We start from the raw sequence: 16,653 nt of genomic DNA, 5'->3' as shown, positions 1-16,653 counted from the left end.
GTACATTGTTCTATCCACAATGATTACATTTCCTATTTTATACAGTTTCCGCTCAAATCCCTAACCTACGAAACATTTTTCCTTCTTTCCTATCCTGTATTTAAAGGAAAGGAAATCGTAACAATTCATGTTCATCCTTCGCTCGTAATAAGAGATAATGAGTTACTCACAGGTAATTGTGTCTTAATTAATGAAAATTATTATTGCAAGAATATAACTTTAGTTGAAAACAAATGTGTAAATCAAATATTAGAAGATAGAGACTTAAATGATTGTGAATTATTAGTTATAAAAAATGTATCTCCATTTATAAAATTTATTCCTATTATAAATCAATATCTAATGTATAATGTTACAAAAATTATTGTAAATATTGGGTTTGGAGAAACAACGTAAACGTCTACCTGTTTATAACGTGATTCCTTCAGGTGAAGAACAGGAAGCAAATGAAGGTCGCCATGGCCAATTGTTGCCTGATAATATACGTGCACTTATTTGTGGTAGTTCGGGGTCTGGTAAAACTAATCTCATAGCTTGTTTGCTTTTACAACCGAATGGGTTAAAATTTGGAAATGTGTACTTATGTAGCCGATCTATCCAACAAGAAGAGTATTTATATTTAGAAAGCGTATTCAAATTAGTACCAGAAATAGGTTTTCACAAAATCAACGATACGCAGCAGGTAATCACTCCTGACAATGCTGAAAAGAATTCTATCACAGTATTTGATGATATTGCAATGGATAAACAGGATATAATCAGACAGTATTTCAGTATGGGAAGGCATAGAGGAATTGATTGTTTCTATTTGACACAAAGCTATGCAAGGATTCCTAAACATCTTATACGTGATAATGCCAATTTTATTATAATTTTTACGCAGGATGATTTAAATTTAAGGCATATCTATAACGATCATGTAAGTTCACCAAGTGTGTCATTTAATAATTTTAAAGAAATGTGTGAGATCTGCTGGGATGCACCATACAGTTTTCTAACAATAGATAAAACAAGAGACGTACACAATGGTAGATTTCGAAAAGGTTTAGATACATACATCTATATATAGAGCAATATTTTCCATCGGTCTATCATTTTTCATTATGGATCCTAAAGTTACACAACATCTTATCAAAACTTCTAAATCTCTGCGAGAAAAATTCAAAAGTTTAAAGAGAGGTCTTCAATTATCACAGCAAGATCTGGAAAGAAGTTTAAAGCCCATTACAAAACCGCTTCAAGAGTTAGTTGAACAGAATAAAAAGCGTTCTAAAAAAGCCGCTTTAAAATCTGACGCTTCGACTTCTACGACATCACTTGAAGAATATGTTAAATTACCGCTCAAAGAAGAAGAAGAAGTCAAATTACCTCTTAAAGTTTCAACTCCTATACCACGAAAGGATGTTTTAGATATTAAAATGGAAGAAGAGACGTTTGAAGATGATGATTCTCCTCTAGAGCAAATAAAACAAATACATAGTAAAGAGAAATTGGAGAAAAGCTTAGAAGAAGTAGAAGAGATAGGATCTTTAATAAAACCATATTTATTGAAACATATGACTTCAGATACTAAAGATCTAGATGATAGATACGGCATTAGAGTGTTACCTACATGACGATAGGAAATGCACGGGTAGCCATTGAGGATAATGATATCAATGTAAATGGAAACTGGTATAAAGGTACTCCTGGGTTATTACAATTATTATTTTTAAAAAAGCCGAACAAATACACTGTAGAAGATTTGGAAAAATTATAAGGATATTTTAGAAGTTAGTAACGCACATAAACAACAATTTAGTGATGAAAAACATCTTAGCTCAAGCAAAGGATTCAAATACAAAAATATAATAGCTCCTTTATTTTATCCTTCTATGGGTGAACAGTCGGCTCAACCCTATTTCACACCACCATCAACTGCAGATCAAGTTACTAGGACACCTCGGACTACAATTGCAACAAAGCCTATTAAAAGAAGATACGGTCTAAGACATACGACCACTACTACTGGTAAAGGTATGGATGTGGGACAAAATGTTTATGAACATTGGGATGATCCAAATGAATTAGTGGATCGACTTCGGCTCTTATATGCATCAACAAATGCTGGTCACACTGGACATGGAAATGAAATTCATTCTATAATCGAAGAGTTGAGAGAGGCGGATATTATTTATTAGGAATTACTTGTGGAATAAATTATCAGTTGTTGTTTGGTTTTCGATATGTCTATAGACAAGTTTGGCAGACCTTTGCATCACTTAAAAACCGTATTTCATGCTAGTGATGATGAAGATAGAGAATATATCGACTTTGAAAATAAACGATTACTTGGAATCAATAGTCCAGTTGATAGTTCAGATGCTGTTAATAAGATTTATCTTGAACAATTTGTAACTAAAGAATTGGAAAAGTATATAAAAGAGTTAGATTTAGTAACAAATACATATTTACATGAACAATTTGTTAGTAAACGTTATCTTTTAGATACGTATGACGAAGCCCGAAAAAAAGTTACAGATAATTTTGTGCGCGGTTTATTCACTGTTTTTAGGAACCGAATAAGTTTATTGAATCCAAATGTTCCTATAACTGCTGCTACGCTTAAAACGATTTTTGAACCATAAAGTCATGTCTAGCAAAGAGGCTGTAGTTGTCGAACTTCATAGACCAGCACGTTCACGCTACCCTCGAAGGCGTACATTGCTCAAAGGTATTGATGATTTATGGCAAGCTGATTTAATGGAAATGATACCATATGCTGGTCAAAATAGCGGTTCCAAATATATATTAGCAGTGATTGATTGTTTTTCAAAGTACGCCTGGGTGGAGCCTGTTAAATCCAAAAGCGCTAAAGATATCACTAAAGCTATGAATAATATTTTTATTTCAAGTGAAAGAGTACCAAAAAATATTCAAACTGATAATGGGAAGGAATTCTACAATGTTTCCTTCACAAAACTCATGAAGAAGCACAACATTAATCACTATAGTACTTACAGCCAAATTAAAAGTTCAATTGTAGAAAGATTTAATAGAACCTTTAAATCTATGATGTATCAATTATTTAGTCTCAGAGGAAACTACAATTATAAAAAGCATTTACCTGATCTCATAAATACCTACAACAACAAAGTACACCGTACGGTTGGTATGACACCATCGGACGTAAATTCTAGCAATGAAGCATTCTTACTAGCTAATGTATACTCTTCTAAAGTAAAAAGGACAGATAAACAACGTTTTAAAGAAGGAGACTTTGTACGTGTTTCGAAAAATAGAACTATATTTAGCAGAGGTTACACACCCAATTGGAGCACTGAAGTATTTAAAATTATAAATGTCCGCAACACTATTCCATATACTTACTTGTTGGAAGACTTGACAGGACAGCCTATTCAAGGAGCATTTTATGCACAAGAACTGCAGAAAACTAAATATAAAGATGTATATCTTATAGAAAAAATACTAAGACGTAAACAAGATAAGCTGTATGTAAAGTGGTTAGGGTTTAAGAAACCTTCTTGGATAAATAAAAATGATTTAGTAGAATAAAAAAGTTTTTATAATAAAATTGTATAGTTTTTTTTTTTTTTTTTTTGTTTTTTTTTTCATTAACCTTCCACATCATTAAGGAACATAATAAAAAATGAAAACAGATTATTTTGTATAAACAAATTTATTCAATAGTTTTTACACCAGTGTTACAACAGTTTAATATCTTTCTTAAATAAGTAAATTGTTTATTAACATCGTCTATTAAACTCACTAGTTTAAAATATTCATTTTTTAAAAAAATTATCTTCGGAGGGTGATATTGAAGGAGTTCTTCTAACCATGATGGTTTTCCTCGTATAACCATAGTTTTATGGGTGAACATCTCAAAGAAAACTGTTGCATGCTGTAGTTGTACTTCAGCCGGTACGGATCCGTTTTTTTTACCAAAAAAATCATCACATACTTGCTAGTTAGCTTGTAGAGTTGACCAATCTTCCTCATTTAAGTAGATAACTGTTTTTTTTTGTTTTTAATGCAATAAGTGGTGCACCATCTTCAGACAAGCCTGTTACCAGTTGTTTTGAGTGTTTGGCGTTCAACGAGAAGCTGGTTGTAAGCTGCAATCCTGTACCACTCGCCATCTTGTCACAAACTGAATATGTTACACTAATTCTCATCATCTATCCCTCCTTTGCATAGCAGATTTAATTCTTTGGTAATGTGGTGGGATAACCAAGCAATGTTCGAACAAGGGCAAGTATCAGGACCAACAGTCTGCTTCGGATTGGACCAAACACAGTTAATATAATGTTCATTAGCAGCCTTAACAATATATTCTTTAGAGTAATTTTCTAAAGATTTCAAATCATCACTAGATTGATATAAGCTAGTACTAAATCCAAATCGGCTAGTGTAATGGTGGGAAATGTTGTAACAAACTTATTATAATTATCACTCACTGAAATCACTTTCCATTGATCTGCCATTTTTTAATTAATAATAGAAGAATCTGCAGGAAGTGCTCAATGGAGTCAAAGCAAGTTGACTGACTGTGTCGTATTTGCAATAGTATTATTATATAGTCTTTTAAAACCGGTCCCTCTCTAAGTAGAGAATGTGTGGGACTATACCGCTTCTACACATGATGAGTATTATATAAGTAGTTGATGTCTGCAGCAAGAGAAACTAACCGAGAGAGAGAGAGTTTGAGCATGTTCACGCAGGCTAGTTGAGATTTTTCAGGTTATTCACCCATTTAAGTATTATATTTTCATAATTCAAATAAACTATTATTTAGTTTTAACTAATATGGATGGGCGAGAGAGAGAGAGAGATGTACCTTAATAGTGTGGAGAGAAGAGAAAGATGCACCTTAAGAGGGTGAAAGAAAAGAAAGATGCACCTTAAGAGTGTGGAGAGAAGGATAGAGCAGGAATAAACTGCACCCGCCAACCCTACTTCATCATAGTCCGCCATCTTTACTGAGCCAAAAGCCTCCTTTTTACTCTACTATATTTCACCTGTATATGGAGACATCTTATGTCTATTATTGTATAAAATTTCGTAAAAATCGGTCTAGTAGGTAACAAGATGTTTAGAGTTAAATTTTAGTTTCGTTTGAAACGTGAAATCTTTAACTTCCAATATCTCGAAGACTAGTGCATAGATTATATTTTATCCGATTAAGGAGACATCTTTTGTGTATAATTGTATAAAATATCGTAAAAATCGGTGTAGTAGGAAACGAGATATTTAGAGTTAAATTTTAGTTTCGTTTGAAACAGTGGAATTTTTAACTACAAATATCTGGAAAACTACTCGATAGATTTTGTTTATATTTTATCTGAATGAGGAGACACCTTTTGTATATAATTGTATTAAATGCCGTAAAAATCTGTCGAATAGGAAAGGAGATATTTAATGTTAAATTTTGGTTTCGTTTGAAACGTGAAATCTTTAACTTCCAATATCTCGAAGACTAGTGCATAGATATCGTTTATATTTTATCCGATTAAGGAGACCTCTTTTTTGTATAATTGTATGAAATTTCGTAAAAATGTATCGCGTAGGAAACGATAGGAATATTTGGAGTTGAATTTTGGTTACGTTTGAAAAAGTAGACTTTATAACTTCAAATATCTTGAAATCTGCTCAATAGATTTCGTTTATACTTTATATCTATTTGGAGACATCTTTTGTCTATAATTTTATAAAATGTCCGAAAAATCTGTCGAGTAGGAAAGGAGATATTTAGAGTTAAATTTTAGTTTCGTTTGAAACGTGAAATCTTTAACTTCCAATATCTTGAAGACTAGTGCATAGATATCGTTTATATTTTATCCGATTAAGGAGACCTCTTTTTTGTATAATTGTATGAAATTTCGTAAAAATGTATCGCGTAGGAAACGATAGGAATATTTGGAGTTGAATTTTGGTTACGTTTGAAAAAGTAGACTTTATAACTTCAAATATCTTGAAATCTGCTCAATAGATTTCGTTTATACTTTATATCTATTTGGAGACATCTTTTGTCTATAATTTTATAAAATGTCCGAAAAATCTGTCGAGTAGGAAAGGAGATATTTAGAGTTAAATTTTAGTTTCGTTTGAAACGTGAAATCTTTAACTTCCAATATCTTGAAGACTAGTGCATAGATATCGTTTATATTTTATCCGATTAAGGAGACCTCTTTTGTGTATAATTGTATGAAATTTCGTAAAAATGTATCATGTAGGAAACGATAGGAATATTTGGAGTTGAATTTTGTTTGCGTTTGAAACAGTGAAATTTTTAACTTCAAATATCTGGAAAACTACTCCATAGATTTTGTTTATATTTCACCTGTATATGGAGACATCTTATGTCTATTATTGTATAAAATTTCGTAAAAATCTGCCGAGTAGGAAAGGAGATATTTAGAGTCAAATTTTGGTTTCGTTTGAAACAGTGGAATCTTTAACTTCAAATAACTCGAAAACTACTGGATAGATTTTGTTTATAAAACATTAAAGCGACGATCTGCTCTTACACTTGTTAGCAATCATTTCAAATTATCGACACGTGAACGGATTTTCATGATTGAAGTGTCATTCGAATCGATATTTTGTACAGATTTACACTTAAAATGCCTCGACGCTATGCCTCATATAGAGGGGACTGCAATCGTTACAATTATCAATGAGAGGACCGATATACATCAATGAATCGTCGTTTGATTCAAAACCTTTGCCTCTTTGCCTTTTAGGGAGAAGTACTGTAATCGCAGTTTATTTTTCTTACTCCTCTTTAAAGAAAGTACTGAAATCGCAGTTTAATTTTGCTATTTACGTACAAATACCTTCCTATTTTATTCAAAACGCTTTCTAAAAAAAATTGTTATTGAGGATGGTTTGGGGACCGCAACTACAATCATTCTTTAAAAAGATCTCTCCAGTGGTAGATCTATACAATTATACACAAAAGGTGTCTCCTCATTCAGATAAAATATAAACAAAATCTATCGAGTAGTTTTCCAGATATTTGATGTTAAAAATTCCACTGTTTCAAACGAAACTAAAATTTAACTCAAAATACCTCCTTTCCTACTCGACCGATTTTTCGGACATTTTATAAAATTAAAACTGTCCGGTAGGACAGTTGTAAAAGGATTGACCATCAAAAACTGCACGAAAAAGCGTAACGTTAAAAAACACCCAATTTTGCTTTTTTGCTATTTTGACAATTTTTTTCTATTTTTCTATAAAAGATAAAATTCCCAAATTATTCTTTAAATCTTACTCCAAACCCTCCTTTATAACTGTAATTTGTTGGAACTTAGCTCTGGTTGAGTGAACATCTCTCTCACAGTGCTCTATTGTTTTCTTTGTTTTTAAGCCAAGTTTAACTGTTCGATGTGTTAATTTTCGGTATAAAGGTGATATACTAGATCTCCTATTTTAAGAGAAAGTTTTACGGAACTTTATTGCTTATTAACTGAGAATTTTAATAAATAAAAATTAATAAGTTATTAAAAATTTAGTATAAACTGTCAGTGTGTGTGGGTGAGTGGGGATACAAACATAGATATTGCTTACCCCCCCTGGATTACTGTTTGCTGAGGTAACCTCTGTTTCAAGTAAACTTTGGCATTAAACTTAGTGATTTATACAAGGTAAAATCTTACCATAAACAAACTTGCTACAAAAATATTAATTATAACAATAGAACTTTAGCTGACACTATGAATGATGATGGAGAAGAGAGGAGCGGTAGTCAGGCTAGTGGGGGACTACCAGTACAGCGACAGAGTAGTGGGGATCATACTGATATCAACTCTCTGATTCTCTCAAAATTAGACAAATTAAACAACGATATAGCTGCTAGTAGAAAAGAGCTAGCTCAATTTACTACTGAATTAAAAGATTTAAAAACTGAATTTAATAAATTTTCCTCTAATTTAGAAAAAGAATTAAAACTCAGCAAAAAGAAAATCTCTAAGCTTAGCTCTGAGAACCATAAATTTAAGGAGCAAATTACAGTTCTGAACAGAGAAATAGCATCTTGTTCTCAAACATCTTTTCAAAATTTCGTCAAAATAGATAATTTCCCTGTCACTGTGAATGAAAACCTTCTCACTATCATACGCACTATGTGTGAGATGATTGGTATTGATCTGAGAGAGGGTATGATAGACTTTGTTTATAGACGAAAATTTGGACTGCGTAATGTTCCATCGATTATAATAAAATTTATACATATTTCTGTCAAAAATAAGTTCATTATAATGGCTAAGAAAAATAAAGAGAAATTATACCCCGAGGATCCCACCCGAAAAATTTATGTTAATGAACTACTGTCATCATATAATTTTAAAATTTTCATGATGGCAAGAGATTTTAAGAAACAAAACTTGATAGAGGCAGCCTGGCATAGAAATGGTAATATTTTCATTAAAAACAAGGCGGATAACAAAACGATAATAATCAGATGTAAGGAAGATTTGCTACTCTTAAAGTATAATACTCCCACTAATGGAGATTCCTCAGAAGGAGAGGAAGAACAAGAACGTTATGACTCTGACGTCTCTACCTTATCCAACCGCTCGAAAAGGAAACGAACCAAAACAAAAATTCACACTTCCGGTCTGGTCTCCGCATCTGCAAGTGGAAATATTAAGGATTTTTTAGTCAAGAAGGGCAAATAGGTACTTGTGATAAAGATATTAAATGTCTCTCTGTACTTGATCAAAAGGTATGTTGTGATTCTCAATTTGATTTATATGAAGTCCAAGATTTTGATTGTTCACTTAATTCCAAGCATAAGAATATTGTTAAAAGAGGTTATAATAACACCAAATACAATTCTGGCTCAAAAGAATCGAGTCTAAAAGTAGTTTTTTGGAACTTAAATGGTTATAGCAGTCTATTTAACTTAACTTGCCAAGATTTGAATAAATTACGTAATGTAGAAATATTTTGTTTCAGCGAGACCTGGCTTGTATCTGAATTTATACACAAACCTTGCTATGCTCCAAGGCTATGAAAGTGCATCAGGGTGTCCTTCAGGGAGATATCCTAAGCCCGCTCCGTTTTATTCTATTCATTTCCGACATAGATGACTTTTTCAGGAGCAAGAACGCAGAGGGTATCCCCATTGACGGAACCAAAGATGTCCTCAGTTTGCTTTATGCAGACGACCTAGTTATCTTTGCCAATAACTGGAGAGACGCTCAATATAAACTAAAACTGTTAGCAGAATACGCTATAAAGTCGCTGACCGTTAATGTAGATAAATCGGCAGTGCTTCCCTTTCACAAAGGTGGTAAATTGGGCAAGATGCCCAATCTCACCTACAATAATTTGACCATACAGGTCACTAACTCATTTACGCACCTGGGCGTACCTTTGTCTGCCTCCGGTAAATTTGCCATTGCTAGTAAGTATTTTTTATCCAAATGCGCAATAGCGAACTCAGTGGTAAGAAAAACTCTAGTCACGTGTAAATCAGAAGGCTGGGAAACTAAAACTAAATTATTTCAATCAATTTCAGAGAGTACACGGCTGTATTTAGCGGAAATCTGGGCCCCAGACTACTCTGACTTGGACGAAAAAGGTCAATTATCTTTTTTTTAAACACTTCTGCAACTGCCTGTTAACACGCCGAACTATCTAGTGCGACTTGAATGCGGTCTAAAGCACTTACAATTCAAGATTTTCAAAAGAATGATTAACTGGTGGCTCTCTCTTTTAAATATGCCAGATGACAGCTTGACTAAAATCTGCTATCTACGTCTGATGGAACTCGGAGAAATTTGCACTTTACCTTTTAACTGGACCCTATGCCTACGAAGATATTTAACAATTATTGGGGCGGAGGACATCTGGCTCAGTCAAAGTCCGCAGATTCTCAAAAGCCATTATAATAATTTACTGGAAAAGTTTGAGAATCATCTTTTCTGTAAAGATGTAGACTCGGCAATAAATACCAAATACAGTATATTTATTAGAGAAATTTGTTCTCTTGGCCGGGGAGAGTTGTACTTGACCACTAAAGTTGGTATAAAAAAACTTAGAATTATCTCCCAAGGCTTAGCGGCAAGTACCTACCCCGGATCTATGATAAAAATTTCTATATCCATTTCCAGACTGAGGCTGATTGTCCACTTTGTCACGCGGGTCTAGATACTATTGTTCATGTTTTGCTGCACTGCGAAGTATTTGATTCTTTAAGACATAAATACATTGATAGATACACCAAAGATGTAAAAACCGAGAGAGATAAAATTCAACAGCTTCTTAATATTGAGGATAATGTTCAAAAGCTTAATCACCTTTATTACTTTATTACAAGAAGTCTTCATTTAAGAAAATTATTGCAATAAGTTTGTAATTATCTAGTTTGTTTTTTTTTCTCTCTCTCTCTACTCTACTTATATAAATTACTATTACAAATAACTAATTCTAGAATAACTTTCTCTTACTGATTATAGTTAGAAATGATTCCACTCCGATTTAATTATATAGTTTAGTTTTGTTTTGTTTTCAATCTCAGCCCGTACATATATTGTATACAATAATAAAAAACTATTAATTTGTATAATAAGTCTGACAGAATTAACTTTGTAAACTCCTTGTACTGTAAGGCCAACCCTTTGCTATGAGATTTGTACTCTTAAGAGCAAATAAATCATTCATTGATTCATTCAACTGTAATTTTTTTGCAACAACCTAGATCTAATAGGTTTCGAAAAAAAAGTTGCCGAAAATGAGCAAAAACGGCTTTTTCAAAATATGTTCTTGTTCTTGTTACCTTTTTTGTAAACAACGTAGCACCTAAACGCGGGAACAGATTTTCATGAATGAGGTGTCATTCGATTCGCAATTTTATGTAGATGTGCCTTTTGGGGGTCTCCACGCTGTACATCGAATGGGAGAGGAGTTAGCCCCATATATGTAAGGCCCCCTCCAAAATTATTATTACTAATAACTAGGGAACGGATTCGTATGTATTTACATATTTTTTTTCTAGGCAATTTACAGACGTTTTTCAACTAGAAGTATTCATACTGACACTTTTTAAGCCGTTTGAGTCTACTTTTATTTCACATATTTCCACATATTTGGATGTTATCGCATATTTATACATATTTGATTAAAATAAATAAATATTTCTACATATTTAATCAAAATATGTACATATTATTCATTTTGGGCATATTTTCATAATTGGGAGGTGGTTGACAGGAACTGTGAACCACAGACTGTAGGGCTGTGAATCACAGTGGGTACAATGGTTATTGTAATTTACACAGAATGCTGCTAAACAGTGACGGGCACTTGTTAGTTCTTTGAAGTTGTCTGACGTTGTCTGTTCTTTCAGCTCGTTCGTTGAAGTGTCCAATTCATTTCGTTCGGTCACTTAGTGTATTCTTTTTTGGGTGAAATGCCACGAACATTTCTTTGGTTAGAGCAGATATCCCTTTCCACAAACATAAAAATCCTCATTTCAAAGGATTCTTAGAGACCTATATTGAGAAAAAGATACCTGACGAGAGCACTCTGAGGAAAAACTGCCTGGAAGATATCTATAAAGATACACTAACCAAAATTCGAGAACATATCAAAGATGGACCGATTTGGGTGTCAATTGATGAAACCACTGACGTTGAGGGCAGGTATATTGCCAATGCAGTTATTGGAAAACTTGACAGTGATGCTGATGTGGATTCAAAACCATTCCTTTTGAACTGTGAGGTTCTCGAAAAATGCAATCGTTCCACCATTTCACGATTCTTCGATGCCTCAATGCATATCCTATGGCCCAGTGGAGTTTTGAACGAAAAAGTTCTTTTGTTTCTCTCTGATGCTGCCCACATCATGGTCAAGGCTGGGCAATCTATTCAGGTATTTTATCCTAAGATAATTCATGTGACGTGTATTGCTCATGCCTTGCATCGAGTAGCAGAAACTGTCCGATCTTTGTTCAGTGACGTAGATTCCTTAAACTCCTCGGTTAAAAAAGTGTTCTTAAAAGCACCAAGTCGCATTAAAATGCTAAAAGATCTCTATCCAGACTTGTGCCTTCCACCAGAACCAATATTGACAAGATGGGGTACTTGGCTGGAAGCAGCTCAGTATTACTATGAAAACTACAATAATATCAAGAATGTCCTTTCACATCTCGAAGACGAAGGAGTAGCGATAAATACAGCCAAGTCTTTATTCGAGAAACCTAATTTAAGGAACGACCTTGCATTCATTTCTGACAATGGGCAATTTCGGCTACTAATAACTGGTCTGCACTGCAGCCCACTTTATAGCTTATTTCTTGACACAGATCTCTTACGATACCTTTTCGAGGTACGGATACTCTAAAGCTATTCTCTCTTTTGTAGCCGTCGAATTGCGTATTTCTTGCACAAGCCATTACCCAACTTGAGTCCCAAAATGTTCGATTGACAGAAAACGTGTCCAACGTTAAAAAAGTCATCGAAAAGGTGGAAGGAATACCTGGGAGTAAGGGAGATCTGATCAGATCAAAACTGGTAGAAGTACTGAGCAAGAACAAAGGGTGGGAGACCATCTGCCAGATTTCTGATATTATCAGTGGAACAGAAGTCACCTCAGAACATCGTGTACCCTTTACAACCAACGAGATAACTTCTTTCAGCAAGGCACCTATAACATCTGTAGATGTTGAACGATCTTTTAGTCGTTACAAGTCCATCTTACGCCCAGATCGTCGTCACTTTACGTTCCAACATTTGAAATTTCATGTGGTTGCAAACAATTTCGAAGAGTGAAGTTTTCAAAATTGAAAATTCAACACATCTTTTTATAAATAGTAAAAATGTTCTTTGTTGTATAAATCATTATAACTTGTAAAAACAAATTATTTTGTTCCTAATAAATTATTATAAATTGTAAAAATGTTCTTTTCTTGTATAAATAATTTTATCTTGCCAAAAAAAAAAAAAAAAATCCATTTTCATAAAAAAAAAATGTCCATTTTACTTAAATATTCCAGAAAATATTTTAAGAAAATCACATATTTTCCACATAATTGACGAAAATAAATGCATATTTTAATTAAATATTTGGCATTTTTAAATACATAAAGATCCGTTCCTTACTAATAACTCTGTAAAGCTTGGCCCGATTTTGATAGAATTTGGTAAGATGATAGGGTTAGGGCTCCCCTACGTAACAATAAAGCGACGATCTGCTCTTACACTTGTTAAGGGGAAGTATAGCAATCGTTTCAAATTATCGAGACACGTGAACCGATTTTCATGAATGAAGTGTCATTCGAATCGAAATTATGTACAGATTTGCACTTTGAAAGTCTCGATGCTGTGCCTTATAAGGAGGGGAGTTCGCCCCACCCAAATAGGGCACTTTCTAAAACTATTATTACCAATATTTCTATAACGCTTAGTCCGATTTTGATAAAATTTAGCACGAAGAAGTGATTAAAGCTCCTCTACGTGGTTGTGAAGTGCCATCATGCTCTTACACCTACTAAGAGGAAGTACTGCAATCGTTAAAATTATCAATGAGTTAACCGATTTACATCAATGACATGTAGTACGATTAAAAATCTTTGCCTTTTAGGGAGAAGTACTGTAATCGTAGTTTATTTTTCTTGCTCCTCTTAAAAGGAAGTACTGAAATCGCAGTTTAATTTTGCTATTTACGTACAAAATACCTTCCTATTTGATTCAAAACGCTTTCTCAAAAAAATTGTTATTGAGGATGGTTTGGGGACCGCAACTATAATCATTCTTTAAAAAGATCTCTCCAGTGGTAGTTACGGTTCCGATTTAACACCTTATCAGGTTATAATGATAGAATTGCTTATTCCAAATTTTAAAAAAATCTGTAAAGCAGATATGTAAATTTGCAAAATAGAAAAAAATGGAAATCTAACAAAAAGGTACAAAAATCTCCTGAACAAAAACTTACCAGTTTAAAACGTTAAATATAGGCGTTGATTAAACGCCTAAAGGTACACAAATCAGCAAGTATCCAACATTTCATTTACGCTTAGTTGATATAATTTAAGTAATTTTGCTGCATTAACTTTTATGTTTTCTTTTTAACCTGTAATTAATAGTTTGATTATTATAGATTAGTAAATATTAAAGTCAATCTACAGTGCTCCTTGAACAAATATTTTGTAGATTAAAATGGCCAGCATTAGGGTTTGTGACATCTAATAAATGTGATGGAAATGTTAATGCAGCAAAATTACTTAAATTATATAAACTAAGCATGAATGAAATGTTGGGTACTTGCTGATTTGTGTACCTTTTTGCGTTTAACTTATACTTAACATTTTAACTGTAAGTTTTTGTTCAGGAGTTTATATAGAATTTTTTGTTGCAAATGATGCCCAGAATCGCCTCCTGAAGTAACGGTAGTCTTATGCTGAACACCCTGTATACTTATGTATACACCAATTTTGTATACAGGGGTATATAAAACGGGTATTTCTGTAGAAAACTCAAAATTGAAAATCTCCACTATTGCATACTACCAAGAGCTAAGAGAGAAAAATCTGTATGATTCACTACTTACACGAATATTACGTCTTTTTCATCAATATTGTCTAAACTGTCTTCATTGCAATAAAACTTATGAAAATGACAATGGGCAATTTCGGCTACTAATAACTGGTCTGCACTGCAGCCCACTTTATAGCTTATTTCTTGACACAGATCTCTTACGATACCTTTTCGAGGTACGGATACTCTAAAGCTATTCTCTCTTTTGTAGCCGTCGAATGGAATATATCGTACCTGGAACAGACCCGATAACAAAATTAATGAGGGATGTACAAACGTTTCCTGGTAAAATATCCCAAATTAAACATGAAATTAATCTACATGAAATTAAGATAAATACAATTACGAAAATCATTAGAACTTTGTCAAAAAATTCGCAAAACGTGGAAACATCTATTCTTGTTCGATGAAAATGAGTATTTTTAAAAAGACTGTAAAGGGAGAGTGTTTAATTTGTGAATATTTGTAAATAATAATTGAAAATTAGTAGGAAAAAAAAATGCAATTGTTAAGCTAAACTGCTGACGGCACGGTAGCGGCCGAGAGCAATGTACCGCGTGAGAGAGAGAGAGAATAGCGAGCGCGTGGTGCATAGTGTATAGACACCGGAGAGTTAGTTAGAGTGTGTGAGAGAAAACAAGTGTTATGCGTTTGATGGGATTGTTTTGCTGTGAGTATTGAACATAAATTTTTACGCATTGCTTCCGGCCGAGGCTAACTGTTGCCGTCAGTGATAGTGGAGTACATTTCTAGGGTGTAGATTAACAAAAGAGAAACGATAGTATTAATATTAATAATAATAATAATAATAATAATAATAATAATAATAATAGAATGTCTGAGAAGAAGGGCCCAACTTTATTGATTTAAATTGTAATTTGCCTATTTAATCTTAATTTTATGTTGTCTTATAGTTTATTCAGTTTCATTTATATTTCTATTACTAATTACTTAATGAAAGTTTCTTTCTTACTTATTCTGTTTTTGGAAGTATTAGTTTACGTTTGTATTAATGAGTTCAACTCTTTGTATGTGATTGTCTAATTGGTGTATTGGGGCCAACATTAAATCAGTGTAATCATAGCCTGACGAGTTATTTGTACCCCCTGCTGAGCGAGCGAAATTCCCCGTGCCCTGATCGCCCTCACCGGCGCTCGGTCACAATTCTGGTGTCAGAAGTGGGATATCTATGCCACTAACGGACCCTACCGTGGAGGCTCTGAGGAAGGAGGTGGAGGAATTACGCCGAGCCAATCGTGAGTTACAGACCCTCGATCAGGAACGTTTACGGATGGAGGGGGAGTTAACCACGTTGAGAACAATGGTAGGCACGGGTGGCCCTTCCTTAGTGAGCGAACGTGAATCGAGTAGTCATTTCGGGCGAAGAGAGATGGATTTGGGACAGGACAATGTCAGAAATCTTTCTAAGGGAATTCTGGGCCAGCTTAAGGTACCAATCCCCAGTTATCACTTTCTCGGGCAAGAAGAGCGGGGGAGATATGTCAGCACATCCAGGAACAAACAGGACACACCAGATAAAATGACTACTGTTACTACATTTACGTCATCATGTTTTCCTTTATTTTATTATGTTCTTTTACTGACATCAATATTTGTTTTTTATTAAAATCTTTATTGAACCAAAATAAATATTCTATATCTAGCGAAGTTAGAGTCGATGTTTGTTCCTATTCTAATTTTGTTTATTAAAATTAAAATTTATGGGAAATATGATGAATTTTCCCATTTATGGTTGCTCCATGCGTGAAAACCATATTTTGGTATGGTTTTATATATAAGAAAATAATTAATTAGTAGAAGTGAAAACTAATCTTCTGTTCTATTAAAATCCAATAAATATAGATATATCTTTATTAATTAATATCAATATTACTTAACAATATTAATTAATTAATTATATCTTTATTAAGACAGTAACCACTTTAAGAACATTCTTTAACTCACTTAGTTTCAACCTGACTATCTTACTTGTTTTTCATTTCGTCCATGTCACACTTTCTTTACGGAGAATAATTTAATAATTCAATCAAAACTTTTCAAAAAAAAGGGTGCATGAGTTTTTTATTCTAAAAGCAAGGAATGATGTGAG

The 16,653-nt window shown here is 33.4% G+C and overlaps 1 protein-coding gene across 4 annotated transcripts in view; it reads right to left on the bottom strand.

Annotated features, from left to right (window-relative positions):
- LOC141459117 (ubiquitin carboxyl-terminal hydrolase 4-like) overlaps positions 1–16,653 on the bottom strand; it is an 87,792-nt gene that overhangs the window by 48,272 nt on the left and 22,867 nt on the right. For all 4 annotated transcript variants that reach the window (XR_012461384.1, XM_074137735.1, XM_074137736.1 and 1 more), the window contains exon 11: positions 14,557–14,777. Coding sequence is in view for 3 of the 4 variants with exons in the window: in XM_074137735.1 (XP_073993836.1) it covers positions 14,557–14,777 (221 nt within the window). In the remaining variant the exon portion in view is untranslated. The remainder of the gene's footprint in view (positions 1–14,556; positions 14,778–16,653) is intronic.

This window comes from Rhodnius prolixus, unplaced genomic scaffold, assembly GCF_049639745.1.
Source record: "Rhodnius prolixus isolate KJV_2025 unplaced genomic scaffold, Rpr scaffold_11, whole genome shotgun sequence".
NCBI lineage: Eukaryota > Metazoa > Arthropoda > Insecta > Hemiptera > Reduviidae > Rhodnius > Rhodnius prolixus.
The sequence above is the reverse complement of the archived record's forward strand: the minus strand, read 5'-3'. Positions and strand labels throughout refer to the sequence as shown.